The sequence below is a fragment of the Haliotis cracherodii genome, unplaced genomic scaffold (genome assembly GCF_022045235.1).
Source record: "Haliotis cracherodii isolate W230 unplaced genomic scaffold, xgHalCrac1.p SCAF_1, whole genome shotgun sequence".
Taxonomy (NCBI): domain Eukaryota; kingdom Metazoa; phylum Mollusca; class Gastropoda; order Lepetellida; family Haliotidae; genus Haliotis; species Haliotis cracherodii.
This window is the reverse complement of record NW_027266264.1, coordinates 10,655,908-10,675,655: the sequence shown is the minus strand read 5'-3', so window position 1 is coordinate 10,675,655 and position 19,748 is coordinate 10,655,908. Positions and strand designations below refer to the sequence as shown.

The following is a 19,748-nucleotide window of genomic DNA, read 5'->3' as shown; positions in this document are numbered from 1 at the left end:
ATACTGTAAACTCTTGTTATGTATACACTAAGGATACGCCAAAATCATGGTTTTTCGATGAAAGCTTGAGGTATGACAGCGTACTGTCTTTTACACGCTAGGTGCAAGTTACTCTGAAACGTTGTAGGCAGGGCCATTACATTGCAAACATGTAGAGTCGATGGTTGCAAGGCTATGCCACACAATGCAGCGAGGAATACTGCCGATGTTATTTGTGCACTCGGCCTGAGGCCTCCCTGTTATCCCTCCCACTGGAACAAGGCAGAGGCATGATTTGGTGGTAGAGAATACAGACAATATCGCAAAGCGCAGTGCATACAAACCCATGGAGTACAGACCGTATCTCTTATGCTGCGCACACATGTTGCAACAAACTATTTACTTAGTTCGACACGGGTAACAAACATGTTATCCGACACGGGTAACAAACATGTTATCCGACACGGGTCACAAACATGTTATCCGACACGGGTAACAAACATGTTATCCGACACGGGTCACAAACATGTTATCCGACACGGGTAACAAACATGTTATCCGACACGGGTAACAAACATGTTATCCGACACGGGTAACAAACATGTTATCCGACACAGGTCACAAACATGTTATCCGACACAGGTCACAAACATGTATCCTTCAATGACCTGATGGTCTCTGTTTAAGGGCAGAATCTTAGACGATATTACTCCCTTCCAATGACATCACTTTTCTTTGGGGTAGTTCAATTTCAAATGTCCTATTTCCTACTAGAATATCATTATACTGAATGGAGGCTTTGACGTACAACTATTCATCGACTAGAAACAATATCTGATGTCACTTTATGATACATATCTAGATAACAAGGATATGTTATGATACAAGACAGGATACATTAAAACTCAGCACTTGTCAAAGGAAATATTAACATAATCAGTAAACAGTCACAAGTAATCAAGGTAGTTGTTCAAAAGTACAATGTTGGAAAGAATCTTCATTCCTAAAGTTTTGGAGGTTAACTGGTCCTCAAATTTCCCATTTGACATTATCAACTTTTCAATGTGTTTACAGTTCACATAGTTACCAAACAGATCACAATGGCTGGTATAGCCTGACTCCCAGACCCAACAGAATATATTATGAAACGAATCCAACTCAAGTCTAGAATGATTTGGCAAGCAAATTGAAATTAATCATTGTTAAGGGCTCTATTTCGATTTAATTTAATTTTGTAGATATATAACTTTAGATAAGATAATTTTATTTCTGGGACTGAATGTTAGTGTATGATTTGTAATATGGGATAAAATGCAAGAAAGATCCCTGAGCCATTTTCACAATTATTTTTAAGGTACGTCACAAAAATTAGGAATTTCTTTTATACAACATTAAACTATTGAGCTGCTCCCCGAACCAACAATAGCTGGGGAGGATTGTACCAACACATGGTGGAAGTCTACATCACTGTCTTACCATATACACATGTATCATCAAGTATGAATCCATAACATGTGGAACAGTGTCATAAAATACTATCTTAATGTCCATGCAGCTTCAGCAGCAGATGCAGAACAGGAGGCCAGACCTCCGTACGGAAAACACTGTGAACATTACATTAGTTTGTCCATGTGAATCTTATATTGGCTTCTGGAGATGTTGATCACATCAACCTAGAAGCGTAAAGCCAGCACAGGTGTCTCATGTCAACAAGTCAAGAGTTCGGACAGCCATGATCATACAATCAATAAATATCGATAAATAGGAGAACGCTTCATGCATGAAGTGTTATTTACACCAGTCACATGATATTCTTGTAAAGAGACAAGTTGTTAAAGAAAATAAATATAACGACAGGTTTTTGGATCATGAACCTACTAGAAATGTTGAAGAACAAATCTGCAAGAGATTCATCCCCTCGAACACAGCTGCCTTTGTTTGTCAACAACTACGCAGGTTCGAAACACTTGGCCCAAACCTGATGACCTTGACGTTCACTTCAGTTTAAACCTGTTTATACCCCAATACAATTATTACAAAGGAGTGCGGACGTTGCTCACGATATCAATCACAGGTTTGTTAGGTTCAGATTTAATTATTTACAAGGAAGCTGACATATAGCTGGAACATTGCTCGGTGCGGAGGTACCACAGCAAACAAACAAACAAAGTAAACATTGTCAGTGTCAACATAAACATACATAACTGCTTGCACATGGATCAGAATTATTTATTTACACCGCTTTTAGCAATATTAGCAATATTCCAGCAATATCATAGCGGGGGAACACCAGAAATGGGCTTCACACATTGTACCCATGTCGGGGATCGAACCCAGGTCTTCAGCGTGACAAACCAATGCTTTATCCACTTTACCCCACTGCCCCCAGAATTATTTAGCTTCCATGTTCAATGAGTGCATGTTGCTAAAGACTGCAATCAGCGATTTTCCAGATATATCATGGTGGCTTGTCAATACATAGGACAAGGCAAACCAGGGACTTCTAACATAATAATCATATCAAAGTAATCATCATATTAAACATAGTCCCAGAGCCACCATACCAAACTAGCAATCTCATTAAAATCAGACCTCAGTTCTCGCTACCGCTAAACAAAGATCTGAGGACATCCCATTACGGGTCACGTCAGAACGACCTTTCATCCGACCAATCAGAGCATCGCTTACCAGATTATGAAAGTGACAGTCGGAATGTGATTTCTGATCATGCAGCCTCGAAAACTATTACTCCGAATGATAGTTACGGGTTTAACGACTGCATCCATACAATCTAGACCATCTATAAGCCATCCTAGAATGTTCTTTTGTTCAAGTTTCAAAATTGTAATCAAGAATTTGTCAAAATATGTTTCAAAGCGTAGTCGCCAATTTGAAATTAGTGCCGTAAAGCATGAGAAAGCTGACTTCTGATTGGTCATTCCAATGGTTGGTCAAAGTTTGCGCAAGGTCGGTCTGACATGACCTGTAATGGGATGTCCTCAGATCTTTGTTTAGCGGTAGCGAGAACTAGGATCTGATTTTAATGAGATTGACCAAACTAGTTGCCTCCTACAACCATCACCAATGGCTGGAGACCGATTCTCACATGGGTCCTCATAGGGTTCCTGTGCTCCATGACAAGAGCATGTTTTACTAAATACTCCGACACACAATCTCAAGTATTTCTCAAACACAGGTACTTCAGCCTTACAAAACATCAATCATTTTTCAGTTGTTTTATTGACATGCTGTTGCCATGCTGACTTGGTACAACGCAGTAGTAGTTTGTGGTCAGTCTCTCCACGAGTCAGCTAAGATCACTGACTGCATATACTGACTAATGTAATTATATCTCTTCTAATGCCATGATACAATTAAAACACATTTTATATGCATATTTACACAAAGAGTAAGGAAAAATATAACAGATTAACCTCACATTTGCATTTGATATATTTAACAAATAAATATGATACAGTTTTGACAAAACACATTGACAATCTGGATCAAATTGTATCAACCATAACAAGTCATAACAAATCAGTTATAGAAACACAGCCTTCCAATCAGGTCCCAAACGAGAAGCAGCATCAACTCCTCCCTCTACAACAGAGACGTTACTGCTACCATCCTCGTACTCTATTGCAGTGCTTAATTTAGACTTTTCATTTTTAAAGGGAGTTAGTTTTATTTCACACTGCTTTGAACAGTGTTTCTGATAGATCACTGTGTGTCAGCTTAGTGTTGGAGGTTAGCCGGAAGTGAGGCAGGTCTTGCACACTACCACTGCCATGAAGTCCACAAGCTGGGCATGGTGCTGACAAACCAAGACACATGATCAGGGCAAATCTGGGATTGGAAATCATGATCAGAGGCTCCGAGCATGCCTAGGGGACACAACTCTGTACAGCGAATTGTGGCACCATAGACGCCTAGGGAGGGAAAACAAAATATATGACCAACCAGGAAACAAGGGACCTTATGGGTGAAAAATCACATTTGACTTCTCATTATGTTCTAAAACTACTGTACCCTGGGACCACAGAAATACAATTGATACAATTGATAAGCTTTTACAGAGTCACATGGCATCAAACATGGTCTCATTTTCAGCAAAGTCCCATTTTCAGACTTATGACTGTTTATGTAATAATTGCAGTTTTTAAATAAAATGTCTGATTAATTGAAAGTAGACATGAATGCTGAAATAATGTTTTTTATTACATTACGAACTATCGAGAGAAAAATATGATATTATTTTACAGGCTGCACACATTGCGATTTTTACGGAAGTAAGGTTACGTCAAACGTCTTTCTTCGTGACATTACAATTGTATCCCAACACCCATAAGATCCCTTTTCTCCTGATGGGTCAAACATATTCTCTTGTAAAATTTATGGTAGATTTTGTAGAAGGAAATATTTTTTTCTGGTATGATAATAGTCATGATAATACAAACTTGTTGAGCGCAGTGACTTGGAAACACACTAGTCCTACCTTCTGAACCAAAATACATAATGGCCAAGGTAATCCATAGGAGCAGTGGCAAGGACTCAATGATCCTGAGAAAGGTTTTCCAACAGATATCACTAGGAGGATTAAGGACACATGACTTGGAATGAACTAGGTCCTATGTAATAAAACTGACTGTTTGCAAAATAAAACACAACACTTGACAGCAGGAGCAGGTATAGAAGACTGGCATGAGTGCAGCAATAAATGTATAGTACTGACATCACCAGTAATACCGGTAACCAGTGCACCCTCCTCCTCCAGCCTAGGAAACTAGCTTTGTCCACATAAAGCTCATGATAAGGGTATATTTAGATCAACAACCACAACTCTGTTGTCAGTTCATTACCTGTCCACAGATTTCTACTGACCACTTCAAGCAAAATAGCCTATACACTAACAGGGACATCTATCATGTATATGTACATCATGGGGGACGATGATGTCTGGGGGTTAACAATAGACTTCACAACTGACGCCAATACTTTAGGCCACAAACATGATGAAATAGATATTTCTCTGCCACTACCAAGTAGGATGACCTTGACCTTTGACTTGACTGATCACTGTGACAAATAAATTCCCAGATCTATTAATATATCAAAAGAGATATACAGCTAGTCTCTGAAGTGAACATATTTTACAGATAAAAACAGTTGAGAGATTATAGTTATGAAATTTAATAAAAAGGAGCCCAGAAACTCTTCATTTTTTAGACACTGCACAAATGGACAGGGTCAGTGTGGACTAATGAGACTACCCTGGGATGTCAAAGCACTATGGAGTTGATAAACAAAGTGTGGCAGTCTTATCATGTGGATACCAGAACTCAGAACTAGAATGCATAACTACCGGTAATGTTGATACCCAGTACTTGAATGCATAACTAATGTCGATACCCAGTACTTGAATGCATAACTTATGTTGATACCCAGGATTTGAATGCATAACTAATGTTGATACCCAGTACTTGAATGCATAACTAATGTCGATACCCAGTACTTGAATGCATAACTAATGTTGATACCCAGGATTTGAATGCATAACTAATGTTGATACCCAGGATTTGAATGCATAACTAATGTTGATACCCAGTACTTGAATGCATAACTAATGTTGATACCCAGTACTTGAAAGCATAACTAATGTTGATACCCAGTATTTGAATGCATAACTAATGTCGATACTCAGTACTTGAATACATAACTAATGTTGATACCCAGTATTTGAATGCATAACTAATGTCGATACCCAGTACTTGAATGTATAACTAATGTTGATACCCAGTACTTGAATGCATAACTAATGTTGATACCCAGTACTTGAATGCATAACTAATGTCGATACCCAGTACTTGAATGCATAACTAATGTTGATACCCAGTACTTGAATGCATAACTAATGTCGATACCCAGTACTTGAATGCATAACTAATGTTGATACCCTGGATTTGAATGCATAACTAATGTCGATACCCAGTACTTGAATGCATAACTAATGTCGATACCCAGTACTTGAATGCATAACTAATGTCGATACCCAGTACTTGAATGCACTACATGAATGCATTACTAACGTTGATAACACCCAAACACCATCAATCTTGACTGATGATGGCTGCACAGATCGAAGCGTCCACAACCTTGCTATCATCACTAACATGACCAGATGCAACAGATGTATACACAGCAATGAATATGTGGATTCTTTGTACAGGATGTAACAAAGCAGTAAAAAACAGAAAGCAAACAAACAACACTGTGAAACATCATAGATGCATAATTACAATGAAAATGACTAATGTTCCAACTCACTTCACATGATACTTCTACTTAAACAAGTCGCACCCCCTCCGTAGTTTTAGCTCTGGGCTAAAAAACAAGATTTGTTTTCGTTAATGGGCCAAGGGCTCAAATTAAGAAACCAGCTTCAAGTGATCCACCCTCTGCCCAAGAAGATGTAAGGCTGTTGGCGCAGTGAGAGGCTTCAATATCTATAAGACACATTCATCTCCTCAGTTGTATTTCATAATGTTTAGATGTTTTAGTGGCATGTTAGTGTTTTATTGTACTTTTGAATTTGAAAAGACCTGATTAATAAAAATTGAATGTTTAGGTGTGCTTGTAAATGTTCCCTATTTAAGCCCAGGGCTTAATTTTGAATGAGATATTAGGTCCTAAAAGAGGACGAAACCTGTTTAGAGGCCCTGGTCTTAAATATGTGCACTCCTGGTACATTTCAATGAAGTACTACTGACCAGCTTGCTTAACAAAGCCTACCTCATCATCCAATAAGTCAATTGTTTCCAAACTCTAGTATTGGCTGGTTTATGACAGTCTCACCCTAATCTATTTTACAGCTATATCACCACAGAGGGTGAACAATCAGGTCAGGGATAGACAAACCAGCAGTTGATAACACGAGCACGTCATAGGTGTTACATGACACAGTCCGACATCACAAACTTTACTCCCCCATCCCCACTCAAGTCTTTACAGGCACCGGGCACCGACATGGGAGATTTTAACAAAAGCCTTACATGAAAGTAAGAGAATCAAGTCTGTCATGATATACTTGGATGATGACATCTGGTGAGTGAGTTTGTTGGGTTTAATGCCGCTTTTAACAGTATTCCAGTTTTATCACGGCTTAATGTGGGAGGAAAGCCGGAAGTGATGCAGGTCTCAGACGTTTACCACTAAGTGAAACCCACGAGCACGGGTATGGTGCTGACAAACCTAGAAACATAATTGGGGCGAACCGGGATTCAAACCCACAATCATAGGTTTCTGACGTGCCCAAGGGACGCAACTCTGCACAGCGAATCGCGGCACCTTAAACGACTGGGCCACCCGTGCCCCCGATGACATCTGGGAAATAGTTCAGCTGAACAGGATGTGAGGTCAAGTGTCGATGTACATGATTCATGAAAATGTTCCAGATTGAATACAAACTTTCAGAAAATCAACTTTGAATGTTCATTCCACCTTTCATTATTCCTCATCCTATTTGCAAAAGGATGTCTAGACTTACAAAACACAGATGATTTGATGAATATTACCCAGCTTTGAATCTGGGCCAAGCATAATTGGATGAGATCTATGTAGAATGAATGATTGCAGATTAGCAAGTGAATATACATTTGTAACATGTTCAAGGTTACGCTCGAGTTTACTTGAGTTTGCTTGACCTTCACTCAAAGATTCTTATATGTTTCTCATTTGGCATATAAATCTGCTTCTTTGGCATGAGATTAGAGATGGACGATTTGAATGAATTCTACAATCACTGCACTGTTATCTGTGAAGGTATAAAATGTTGGAGAGGAAAACACAGTGATAAAACAAAAAGTTAAAACATCTCATGAAAAATATCAATGAAGACTGGGATCATTCCAATCAGATCATCCAATATGATACCTCTCTGTATGAAGATCTGACACCTCCACAGAATGTCCTGAGTGACCTTTGACCCCCATGAAGTGCTCATGAGCCAATCACATGTCAGCTTTCTAGAATGATTTGGCTTTATTTCCTTGCCACATTAATTTGGACATTTTTATTTGTACACAAGAAAACCCACACAGAACATAAACAATCCTTGGATGGTACTCCCTTTTTGGCACTGCCGTTATTATCTACATTCTGAACTGGTTGCTTAAGTTTGTTTTCAAGACACAGAATTTTGATAAGCTGGTCTGAATGCTTATTACCAAGAATTTAAGCCTCAGAGCTCATTGGCTGATCAGAAAGTTCACCTGACAGGAGTACTTATCGTGGGGTTTTCTGATCTTCACGTACACAGGTATCGTATCAGAGCAAAAGATCTGATCTTAATGAGAATTCAGATACACAGTTCACAAAATGCATCTTCAGTTATTGTCCATGGTGTATGCAATCTTTTTCAAAATTAATATGAAATATGCTAATATTATTAACACAAACAATGAGATCTTAACCTAAGCAGGTCATAACACCCACAGGAGGAATAGTGGAATTTCAAAATACAGTTCCTCTTGCATGTGTTTTTGATATACATGTATATCATACATAACACAATGTTTCATTTGGAAATTGAACATTCAAACAAAAGAACCACCGTGCACGATCATGGTGTTGTCAACTCAAAGTCTGAGGGAAGTGATCTGGAATCGGAGAAAGTACCAAGCTAGATTTGCCAGTGAGCTAAGAAAAAAGGTAAATTATTCCACTCCACCCTAAACTATTTGAATAACAAATTCAAAAACATCCAAAGTTGTCGGACGCCATATGAATATGAATAACATTCAAGGATTGTTAACGCCAAAGAAATTTCACACAACGCCTGCACCACACCCGGCTCGACTGACAAGCATGTTGCTTAGCAACGACCACTGATCAGCATCTGGGTCATACACTTCCGCACTTCGCAGTCGACTCTGGCCATCGAAGCCTCCGACAACATATATCTTTCCATCAAACACTGAGATGCCCGGCCAGGCTCGGGGGGTGTTCATGGGGGTGATTGTTGTCCATTGGCGGGTGAGAGTGTTGAATCTGTGCAAATAAATAATGATGATAATAATGATTTAAAAATGTGTAAGTAGTTTTAGTGTAAACATATCAATGGTAACAGACAGAAGCAACAAAGTACTGAAATGCTGGTAAAACAATCTCAAGTTTAACGGCTGGATTTGAACCTCAGACAACTGTGAGTGGAGCCTTTCGGAGCCCACATGCACAGTGGATCGTACTGTTACGACTATTGTAAGCCTATGTTAAAGTACAGGAACTACAATAACTGCAGTGCTGCGATTTCTTTGTGCATGTGGGCCCAGAAGAACTTTCTATGCAAGTTAGAGTTATCTGCCCTTTGTTATTACCATGAACATGGCAGGATTTATACATAGAGAAGTTTCAGGATGGGAACCTTTCTACAAGGCTGGCTGTGGCTATATAAGAGCTACAAGAGGGAGATTCAAAACTTTCAGCCCTTACTTGATGTTTGTGATCTACTTGACAAGTGTAGTTCGGTGCCATCCATCACTTTTCCAGATTCAAGAACAGATATACGTCTCTCTTTCAAGACATTCAACAGTGACAATATTCTGCCCATACATGAGAGCAGTTACATTTGTTCTTGGGCCTGTTATTTATACCCTTTGTATTGTCATGACTGCCTTTTTTACTTGCATGTAGAATTGGCACTTGCAAATTTAGCAAGTTAGAGTTATCTGCCCTATGTTATTAACATGAACATGGCAGGATTTATAAATAGGGAAGTTTCAGGATGGGAATCTTTCTAGAAGGCTGGCTGTGGCTATATAAGAGCTACAAGAGGGAGATTCACAGCTTTCAGCCCTTACTTGATGTTTGTGATCTGCTTGACAAGTGTGGTTTGGATACCTATTTGTGAACAACTGCCATCCATCACTTTTCCAGATTCAAGAACGGATATACATGTTTATCATATAATGGGTAGGTTTCTCGACAGGATAAGGCCAACGGATAAAAACGATATCCGTTGGGGTCATATGCGGATAGAGATGCAAATATCAAAGGTCAAGTAGGACTACTTTCACTGTTTATAAACAAACATGGGGTCGCCCTCGTCATTCGGCGATCGAGTCAGAATTAGCCATCGGGAATCTGGATAAACTACAGGGATAATTGCTATCATTATAAAAAAAAACAGTCTAACATACTGAAAATCAGTGTCTAACTGTGACGTAGCTAAGGCATTTTATAAGTTTTGGCAACTTTGGAGATATAAATTTCGAAACAATTTTGCGAGGGCATGAGGACGAGCCAAGCGGGATCAGTAGCCATATCTGTGCTTGTAGACCTCTGCGGCTTGAAACCTTCTCCCCAAATTAAAATAGTTGTATTTGGCCGAAATATGTTTGAATTGTTACCTTGTTTCGTTTTGTCGCCGTGTGTACATCTGACTACACTTCTTAATGTTATGACAGAACAGACCGACTGTCAACAACATCTGACTGTGGCCGTGACGTCTCATAGACTAGGTTTAGAGTTGTTTCCCTTTGACAAAGGGCAGTTACTCTAGCGAATAGACCGATGGATTGCCGCGAAAGGCAATTTAAAACAACCGTTGTTTTGCGTATATGTTGCCTCGCCACTGTATAAGAAACAGATTTTAGTTGGAACTATATTGGCTACTGCCACTGTCCGACTGACACATCACTTACCCTGTGACGTAATAAATATTAATGCGCGCATTCCAGGAAAACTCGCAATTTTTCGGTAATGTTTGTGAGAGAGGGAAAGCGATTTTGAAACACAGAATTAAAGAATGACATTATATGATAAAGAGGTTATCACGCTTGTGTGTTTGGGGATGGTAAATATCCTGCATTAGGAATAAACACTATGTATTTAGCTCGCCAAGGCTCGCTAAATACAATGTTTATTCCTACTGCAGGATATTTACCATCCCCAAACACACTCGCGTGATAACCTCTATCTCTTTCAAGACATTCAACAGTGACAATATTCTGCCCATTCATGAATGCAGTTACATTAATTCTTGGGCCTGTTACTTATTGTCATGACTGCCTTGTTTACTTGTAAAACTGAAACTGTGTTTATAGATTACTGATTGATCTCGTGTGGCAATTTACTGATTTTAAAACAGCACTGCATGTAAAATTGGCACTTCTAAATTTAGTAGAGGATAATGTAGAATTTTCTAGGTTCTGTTTAATGTTCATGGTAACCCAGTCACAAGAACAGATGTGTATAAGCTAATATCATCCTGATCATTGTACATAATTGTACATAATTGTACATCATTGTATATCATTCCTCGACATACTATGTGTTCTGTCTAGTTACAATGTCAATACCTTACTGCATGTGAATCATCCATTATAGATTAAGAGTTTCAACAAGACATTACCAGCACGCATCACTGTCATAAGTTGTAATAAACAATGTATATATTTTGTATTTTATGTCATCACACATCTGGCACTCGTTGTAAGTCATCATGAACACACAAAGCATTTAGATTCCTACCTCTCGACGAGATCAAAGTACTGGTCAGTGTGTCTGAAGCGCCCCCCGAATGCATAGATGAAGTGGTCAACAGTGACCAGTGACAGCCCCGACCGGGCCTTCTCCATCTCGGCCGCGAACGTCCACTCCTGGGTATCTGGGTCAAAACACTCCACGCTGGCCCTGTCCATGTGCAATGTCTTGTCATAGCCACCTGAAGTCACACATACAACTGGTCAGTTGAAGGTATGCATGTGTGTGAGTCTGTGTCTGTTAGTGTGCATGTGTGTCTGTGTCTGTGAGCATGAGCGTGAGTGTCTGTCTGTCTGCTTGTACTAGTCTGGACTATTGCCAGTTTTATAGTGCTAGCCCACTGAGATACCATGCCACAGTTCAACATGCATACCTTGCAGTGCTTGTTCTATCCCTTAACACCAGATAGGGTAGTAACAAAAAACATCTTTGAACACGTTTTGGTATGAAATGGAGTGAGTGAGTGAGTGAGTGAGTGAGGTTTTTTGGCATGATTGGTTTTCAATTTAAATCACACTTCTGATAAGAGAGATGGACCTGGTGATGTCACGTAGGAAACAAATATGGTGGTGGAGAATGGAGACATGAAAAACAGGATAATTAAAAAAGGCGGATAACTTAGAAACAGGTGTTTGTAACATTGATCTTACCTGCTACATATATCTTGCCATCACACACAGAAACCCCCGATCCTGCCCGCTTCCTCTTCATGCTGGGAGCGAAACACCACATCTCTGTCTTGGGGTCGTACCTCTCCATGATGCTGTAGCTGCACGATCGGTCCTCGCCCCCTGGGGACACAGTCACCATCGTGGTTAGTTTAACTGCCATGCCGCAATGACACGCTCAGTCAGGTAATGAAGTTTGTTTGTTTGTTTGTTTGTTGCTGTTTAACGCTGCTCTCAGCAATATGACAGCAGTCTGAAAATAATCGAGTCTGGACCAGACAATCCAGTGATTGATATCTTGAGCATCGATCCACGCAATTGGGATATGATGTCATGCACCAACCAAGTCAGTGAGCCTGACCACCCGATCCCGTTAGTCGCCTCTTATGACAAGCATAGTCACCTCTTGCGGAAAGCATGGGTTGCTGAGGACCTATTCTACCCCGGAACTTCACGGGTTGGGGAATGAAGTGCCTGGACTGCTTTACTACACACGTCCTCTACTTAGATCTCCCACCATTTATACACATACACTGATTTCTAGTTAATGCCGAGGCCAGAGCATTCTTCCTGTTTTACAAACAAGCCAGTCCTAAATTTGCAAAAATGAAAAAAAGTGAATGAAAATAGACTGGTTGCCTGTAAATAGTTGAACCTGTGGTTGTGAGCTACAACCCATGCTTCCCTTGCACAACGACACACTATCCACCAGCTCACACTGGACTTCAAATCTAATGCACTGACAAAAAGTAAACTTTCCTTCAGTGGGAGTGATAGTCAGTGAATGAGTTTGTCTTAATGCAGCTTTGAACAGGATTCCAGTTATATCACAGCATGTCAACTGAATGTGGGAGGAAAGCCTGAAGTGATGCAGGTCTCAGACCACTAAGGTGAAACCAACAAGAATGGGCTGGTGCTGACACCTAGAACATAACTGAGGTGAAGCAGGATTCAAACCCACGATCAAAGATTTCTAGCATGCTCAAGTATCGCACCTCTGCACATCCAAATACGGAACTTGGAAAATTTTAACGACTGGGACACCCGTGCCCCCTTCTGTAGGAAAGCATGTGACATACCTATCGCATACAAGACCCCTGCTACAGCTGCCACTGCCACAAACGACCTTGCAACCTTCATCTCTGTCTTGGGTATCCACTGCTTCATGACTGGGTCATAGCACTCCACACAGCGGAGGTAGAGGGTGTCCTCCTGAGTGTCGACCAGCGCACACTCCCCTCCCACTGCAAACAGCATCCCCTCCAGGCTGGTGGCCCCTACCGCCGTCCGGGCGATGTTCATACTGGGCTAAAATATACAGGAAGTGGTGGAGAAAAACATGGTCAACAAACATGGCTATGTAATCTTGGAGAACAGCAAATCCTCTTTAGACCATCCCTTTAGTTCAGATCCCTTTTGTTCAGATCCCTTTAGTGTAGATCCTGTTTGTTCAGACCCAATTAGTCCACATTCCTTTAGTTCGGATCTTGTTAGTTCAGACCCTTTAGTTCAGACCTTGCTAGTTCAGACCAAATTAGTCAACATCCCTTTAGTTCAGACCCAATTTGTCTAGATCCTTTAGTTCAGATCCAGTTAGTATAGACCCTTTTAGTTCAGATCCAGTTAGTATAGACCCTTTTAGTTCAGACCCTTTAAGTCTAGACCCTTTTAGTTCAGATCCAGTTAGTTCAGACCCAGTTAGTCTAAACCCTTTTAGTTCAGACCCAGTTAGTCTAGATCCTATAGTTGAGACCCAGTTAGTCTAGACACTTTTAGTTCAGACCCACTTAGTCTAGACCCTTTTAGTTCAGATCCAGTTAGTATAGATCCTTTTAGTTCAGACCAATTTAGTTCAGACCAAATTAGTCAACATCCCTTTTGTTCAGACCCAGTTAGTCTAGACCCTTTTAGTTCACACCCATTTAGTCCTGACCCTTTAGTTCAGGCCTTGTTAGTTCAGACCAAATTAGTCAACATCCCTTCAGACCCAGTTAGTCTAGATCCATTAGTTAAGACCCAGTTAGTCTAGATTCTTTAGTTAAGGCCCAGTTAGTCTAGATCCTTTTAGTTCAGACCTTGTTAGTTCAGACCAAATTAGTCAACATCCCTTCAGACCCAGTTAGTCTAGATCCATTAGTTAAGACCCAGTTAGTCTAGATTCTTTAGTTAAGGCCCAGTTAGTCTAGATCCTTTTAGTTCAGACCTTGTTAGTTCAGACCAAATTAGTCAACATCCCTTTAGTTCAGACCCAGTTAGTCTAGATCCTTTAGTTAAGACCCAGTTAGTCTATTCCTTTAGTTCATACCCAGTCAGTCTAGATCCTTTAGTTCAGATCAATTTAGTCCAAACCCTGCTAGTACGGTCAGACACTGTTTGTTCATATGAACACATTTGAAAGTTTTGCTAATTTCTTGAATCTTGAAAAGTTAACATCTTAATCCAGATTATTTCACCAGGAATGATGCCATCATAACTTACAGGGTTTCCCTGAATCCTTAATTTTGTCATTCTTTCTGATTTCTGTACAACTAATGATCATCATTAACATGTTCTCAACAACAAATACAAATATCACACGACAGAGGAAGACATTTGTATGCCGATTCTCCCTCCAGGGCCTACCATGGACATCCACTGATCAGTCAGAAAGTCATATCTCTCCACACTCTTCAACTGACAGTCTGAGCTGTTCCTGCCCCCCACCACATATATACACGGGGGCTGGGCTCGTGGGGTCACAAGCTGCATGGCCGTCATGTCCTGTTTTGTTCGAATCGCTTTGCTGATGAACAACTGGCACTTTGGACACGTACGAAAAAACTCCGATTTTAACACAACATTTTCCAAGTAGGGCAACTCGAGTAAAGCTAGTCGGATGTTTTGGAGAACGGTGCAGGCCTTGTCGAGACGACACACAGGGTCCCACTGCAGCCACGCAGATGCTGCCTCAAACACCTGGCTCTCTGTCATCACCTGAAGTTTATCACTTTTCAACAACTGGAGAAGCCTCTCTTCTGCGAGGTCAAAAAACTCCTCTGTTCGCACGACCTCAAGAAAGTTCTGATAGATGAATTGTCTTGCAATTGCTTCTAGCTCTGTACAGGTGTACATGTCTGCAAAATGCTGGATGCCTGCAAACATGGAGAATAGGGCAGATTCAGGCAGTGGAATTCTGTTACAGTGAATGAGTGAGTGAGTATGGTTTTACGCCACTTTTTTTTAGCAATATTCCAACAATATCACCAGTAACGAACTTAACGTCTATGCACAACGGCCTACTATCTCTTGTACACGAGACGGTTGTGCTCTGTGGTACTTAATGAAGCGCTTGACACTAATTACTTCAGTCACCATGACAGGCCCACCTAAGTGCACCCCCAGTGATTAAAGTGTCCTGTAAAATTCCTGAAGTGTGATAGTTATTGTCAATCGTAAATAATAAGGTTTTCCGATCACAGATTGAGCAATTTCGTCATTTGCACTAAAAGAATTACCAAGAATGAACCATGTAACCTGCAAGAATATGTATTAATCCTATCTGACAAAAGCATGATAACTTGAACGATCTTTGGTCTGACAAACTATAAAACATGCTTCCTCTTACCATGCGCTATAGAGTCTGTGCTTCATTGTTATGGCTACCATATCTTACCTGTTCACCTCTCTGATTTTCATGTATTTGCACTCGTGACAATGACCTCACAATACAATGTCAAATGTAAAATTAAGTCACAGCGGGTGACACCAGAAATGGGCTTCACACACTGTACCCATGTGGGAATCGAACTGGGGTCTCTGACAAGACGAGTGAATGCTTTAACCACGAGGCCACCCCATCACCCATTTCAGTAAATGAGAGATGTAAACATTTCCATTTTATCATGGAGTATCATCTTCATGTGGGAGGAAATTTTCACAGTGACACAGACTGTTGAAACACAGGGAATACTGGGGTGGTGATGATAGCTAAGGGACCATAACTGGAGGAATCGGGGATTTGAATCAATAATCTGCTGATCCTGAAAGGTCTAAGGGACACAACTCTGGATTATTGCCTTACAGTTACAACTACTAACACCAGTGAGTCACCTGTGCCCGGTTTCTGCAAACTGGTACGGAGAAAACATAATGATGCAGCTGCCTACAAAATCATGGATCATATGATGAAGTGGTGTAATAGAGAGTGTACAATCTTCAGCTTTGACATCATTTCCAGTGTGACGTCATTCCAACCTCACGTCACAATAAGATTCAATGACGTCAACAATGCTGTCCGGATGACGGAAACAACATGCTGTTGTCTCGTGACGCGATATGACCCTAGGGTACATACGATTTTTATGAACCCCAAAATGTTTGCCCTCGTAGGTAATAAAATACAGAACAATATTCAATTCAGTTTTGACATATTCGTATCCTAAAATACCTAAACTAAAAAACTCAAATATGTCTTCACACCACTTAGCTACTGTAACAGACACAGTCTGTCACGTCCACATGCCAACTTACCCAAGCAGTTGGATGCCACCAACTGTGTCTGTAGGAAATGTGAGCAGATGGTCCTGAGTGAGTGTAGTCCCAGGAGACTGGCCCCCTGGAGAATACTCTGCACATTCTCCACATTAATCTCTATGTTGCTTGTGTACATGAAGTCAAGCAGCATCTCCATGGTGGTGGGCTCCACGCCGTGTATCTGGACGCAGTCGCTGTCTGTCTCCAGCATCCCGTTGGTGAACATGGCCCGCAGGTACGGGCTGCAGCCTGCTAGGACCACTTTGTGTGCATGGAACTTGGCGCCATCCACGCACAGGATGACGTCGCACAGTTGCTGCTGCCGCCGCAGGTCTTGCATGACATCGAAAGCATTCTTGGCATGTGTTGGCACGCAGCAGCTGCGAGACTCGATCATGCCGGGCTAGCCAAGCAGGGGGCGATGAGGGGTCACCCTGCAATGAGTGAGTGAGTGAGTGAGTGAGTGAGTGAGTGAGTGAGTGAGTGAGTCATGAAAAGTCATGAAAATCATTTACGCTCTTTCACTGGAAATAACATAGAAAGTCTATCACGCATGTGGTTTCATAAACAGCTGACAAACACTTGGCAAGTCAGTAAGTGAGTTGGGTTTATCGCTACATTTAACAGTATTCCAGTTACATCAAGGTGGAAAGCCTGTAGTGATGCAGGTCTCAGACGTTTACCATTTTGGTGAAACAGGTGAGTACAGGTATGGTGCTGCCACCCTAGAAAACATAAATGGGGAGAACCTGGATTCGAACCCACGATCATAGGTTCTGGCACAAGCTCCTCACAACGATATACCGTTTGCAGGAGCTCTCTATACTATAGCTGCCACCAGTCAAAGCTCCCCACTGTGATAGGCTACAACCATGCTTGGAGTAGAACTTGCAATCGACTGACTGTTATGTTTACAAACAAGTGATGACTGCCGTGACACCGAATACTCTTACCCCTGCTTAATTATTTTTTTATTGAAATTCTGTTTCATTACAACTATCATGTAATTGGTATAGCAAGTATATAAGGGAGAAGTTGGTTGATTTTCTGTCCGTCTGCAATCTTGAACCAATCCGATGAAACAAACAAAAAGGTAAATTCATCTGTGAAATATGGTCAGCAGTAAACCTTTTCAAAATTAACTGTGACTGCATTCACAAAGACATAAACAAAAGTATAAACGTTACTACATTTGGGGTGAGAGAGCAAATTTCAAGATTCATGTAATGGCCATGCCCACACTGGTGGCAGCGATGTTACCGAGAGTATAACGAAGGTGTCACACGCTGGGAAGGAGCTTGGTTCTGCAATCCCCAAGGGATGCAACTCTGCACAGTGAATTTTGCCCCCATTTGTGTAGAGAACTGTATGCATGGTATATATAATAAACCACAGAATTTTTTAGCAAAAATCATGCATAATCCTTTCGAAGTCAATCACCAAAATATAACCATAGAATGGTCAATAAAGTAATTTTATCATCCAAAACTGGCTCCCACAGGAGATATCGCTTGGGTGAAATTGCATCACAATGCTTTGCAGACCATTCTGACGTCATAGGTTACCATGACGTGACAATCAAATGACATCACTAATGGCTCTGCTTCTGAAGCTGTGAGCAGTACTTTTTACACTTAGACACTGCTTATTACTCTCTACTAACTGAAAAAGTTGGAAAAATGATGTTGGATGATAAATAAAATCTCACCCTCATGTCTTTTGATATCAAATATATCAACACTTGTTGATAAAAGTGGAAAAACACTTTTACTAACTCGTATTGATATATTTGATATCAAAAGACACTCGGGTGAGATTCTCCATATCCCTCGTTGAGGACCACATCCGACCAAAGAGGGAACAATAACTGACAGCATGGAAAAAAAGGCGCCTCACCGTGCCCATTTCCTGATTCATACCTTCTTAGCCTTCTGCCATGAAGGGGGGTCGGGACAATGAATATGCATGAATTTCTCTAAGAAGTCTTGTGAATGAATGAATGAGTTTGGTTTTACGCCGCTTTTAGCAATATTCCAGCAATTTCACGGCTGGGGACACCAGAAATGGGCTTCACACATTGTACCCATGTCGGGAATCGAACCCGGGTCTTCGGCGTGATGAGCGAACGCTTTAACCACAAGGCTACCCGACCGCCCCTCCTGTGAATGAACATGAGTTAGTTGACAGTAACGCTAACAGGAATTATTGCGATGCTCATGATGATTGTACATACTCCATAAAATTAAATCATGCATATCACACTACATCATATATTAATTTTTCATGTTTATCATTCAAAAATGTAAAATACTTAACTGATCCTTTAACGTCAACATAACATGACAAATGATGCCATGCTTCACTATTTCATCTATCACAAGTAGGAATCGTTGTTCTCTCTGTCGTTATGTGAAACAAAGACACAAAAATAGCCATGACAACTGGAGGCAACGTGACAATGTCAACAGATGCATTGTTAGCACGTCTATGTAAGCATGATGTCGGGATGTTATTGAGTTATGACACATGACATGAACATAACAATCTGTCACTTGCGTTCTACTTGGAGTTTGGCCGACAGAGATACCGTCAAATAAACAACAAATGTATAAAATAAGGCACCTACAGCCACAAGACACACGGTAGAGTAGTTGTCTCCGAGTACGAAACAAATTACTTCTTCGAAATAAACTGAGCACTCTGTTTTCGTGTTGTCGCTATTTGCGCTATGGCTAAAACGGCCCTCTGCCAAAATGGTCATTGCGAAAACATCCCAAACAGATTGGCGAAAACGGCAACATACAGTTTTAGTGAGTGAGTATGGTTTTACGCCGCTTTTAGTAATATTCCAGCAATATCACGGCAGGGGACACCAGAAATGAACTTCACACATTGTACCCATGTCGGGAATCGAACCCGGGTCTTCTTCGTGACGAACAAACGCTTTAACCACTAGGTTACCCGACCGCCCCACTTGTTGGGGAATTACACTAGGAGTGTGTGTAATCCGATTGTTAAGTAACCACCTAATCTGTGGACTAATTAATC

The 19,748-nt window shown here is 40.8% G+C and overlaps 1 protein-coding gene across 1 annotated transcript; it reads right to left on the bottom strand.

Annotated features, from left to right (window-relative positions):
* Window positions 1-7,474: 7,474 nt before the first annotated feature.
* Window positions 7,475-19,420, bottom strand: LOC139472447 (kelch-like protein 20). Its single transcript, XM_071254928.1, has 7 exons — window positions 19,327-19,420; window positions 16,698-17,134; window positions 14,811-15,319; window positions 13,268-13,496; window positions 12,171-12,311; window positions 11,509-11,701; window positions 7,475-9,027 (listed from the first exon to the last, which is right to left on the bottom strand). The coding sequence occupies exons 2-7, from the start codon at window positions 17,095-17,097 to the stop codon at window positions 8,805-8,807; spliced, it is 1,695 nt and encodes a 564-aa protein (XP_071111029.1). The 5' UTR covers window positions 17,098-17,134; window positions 19,327-19,420; the 3' UTR covers window positions 7,475-8,804.
* Window positions 19,421-19,748: the final 328 nt, after the last annotated feature.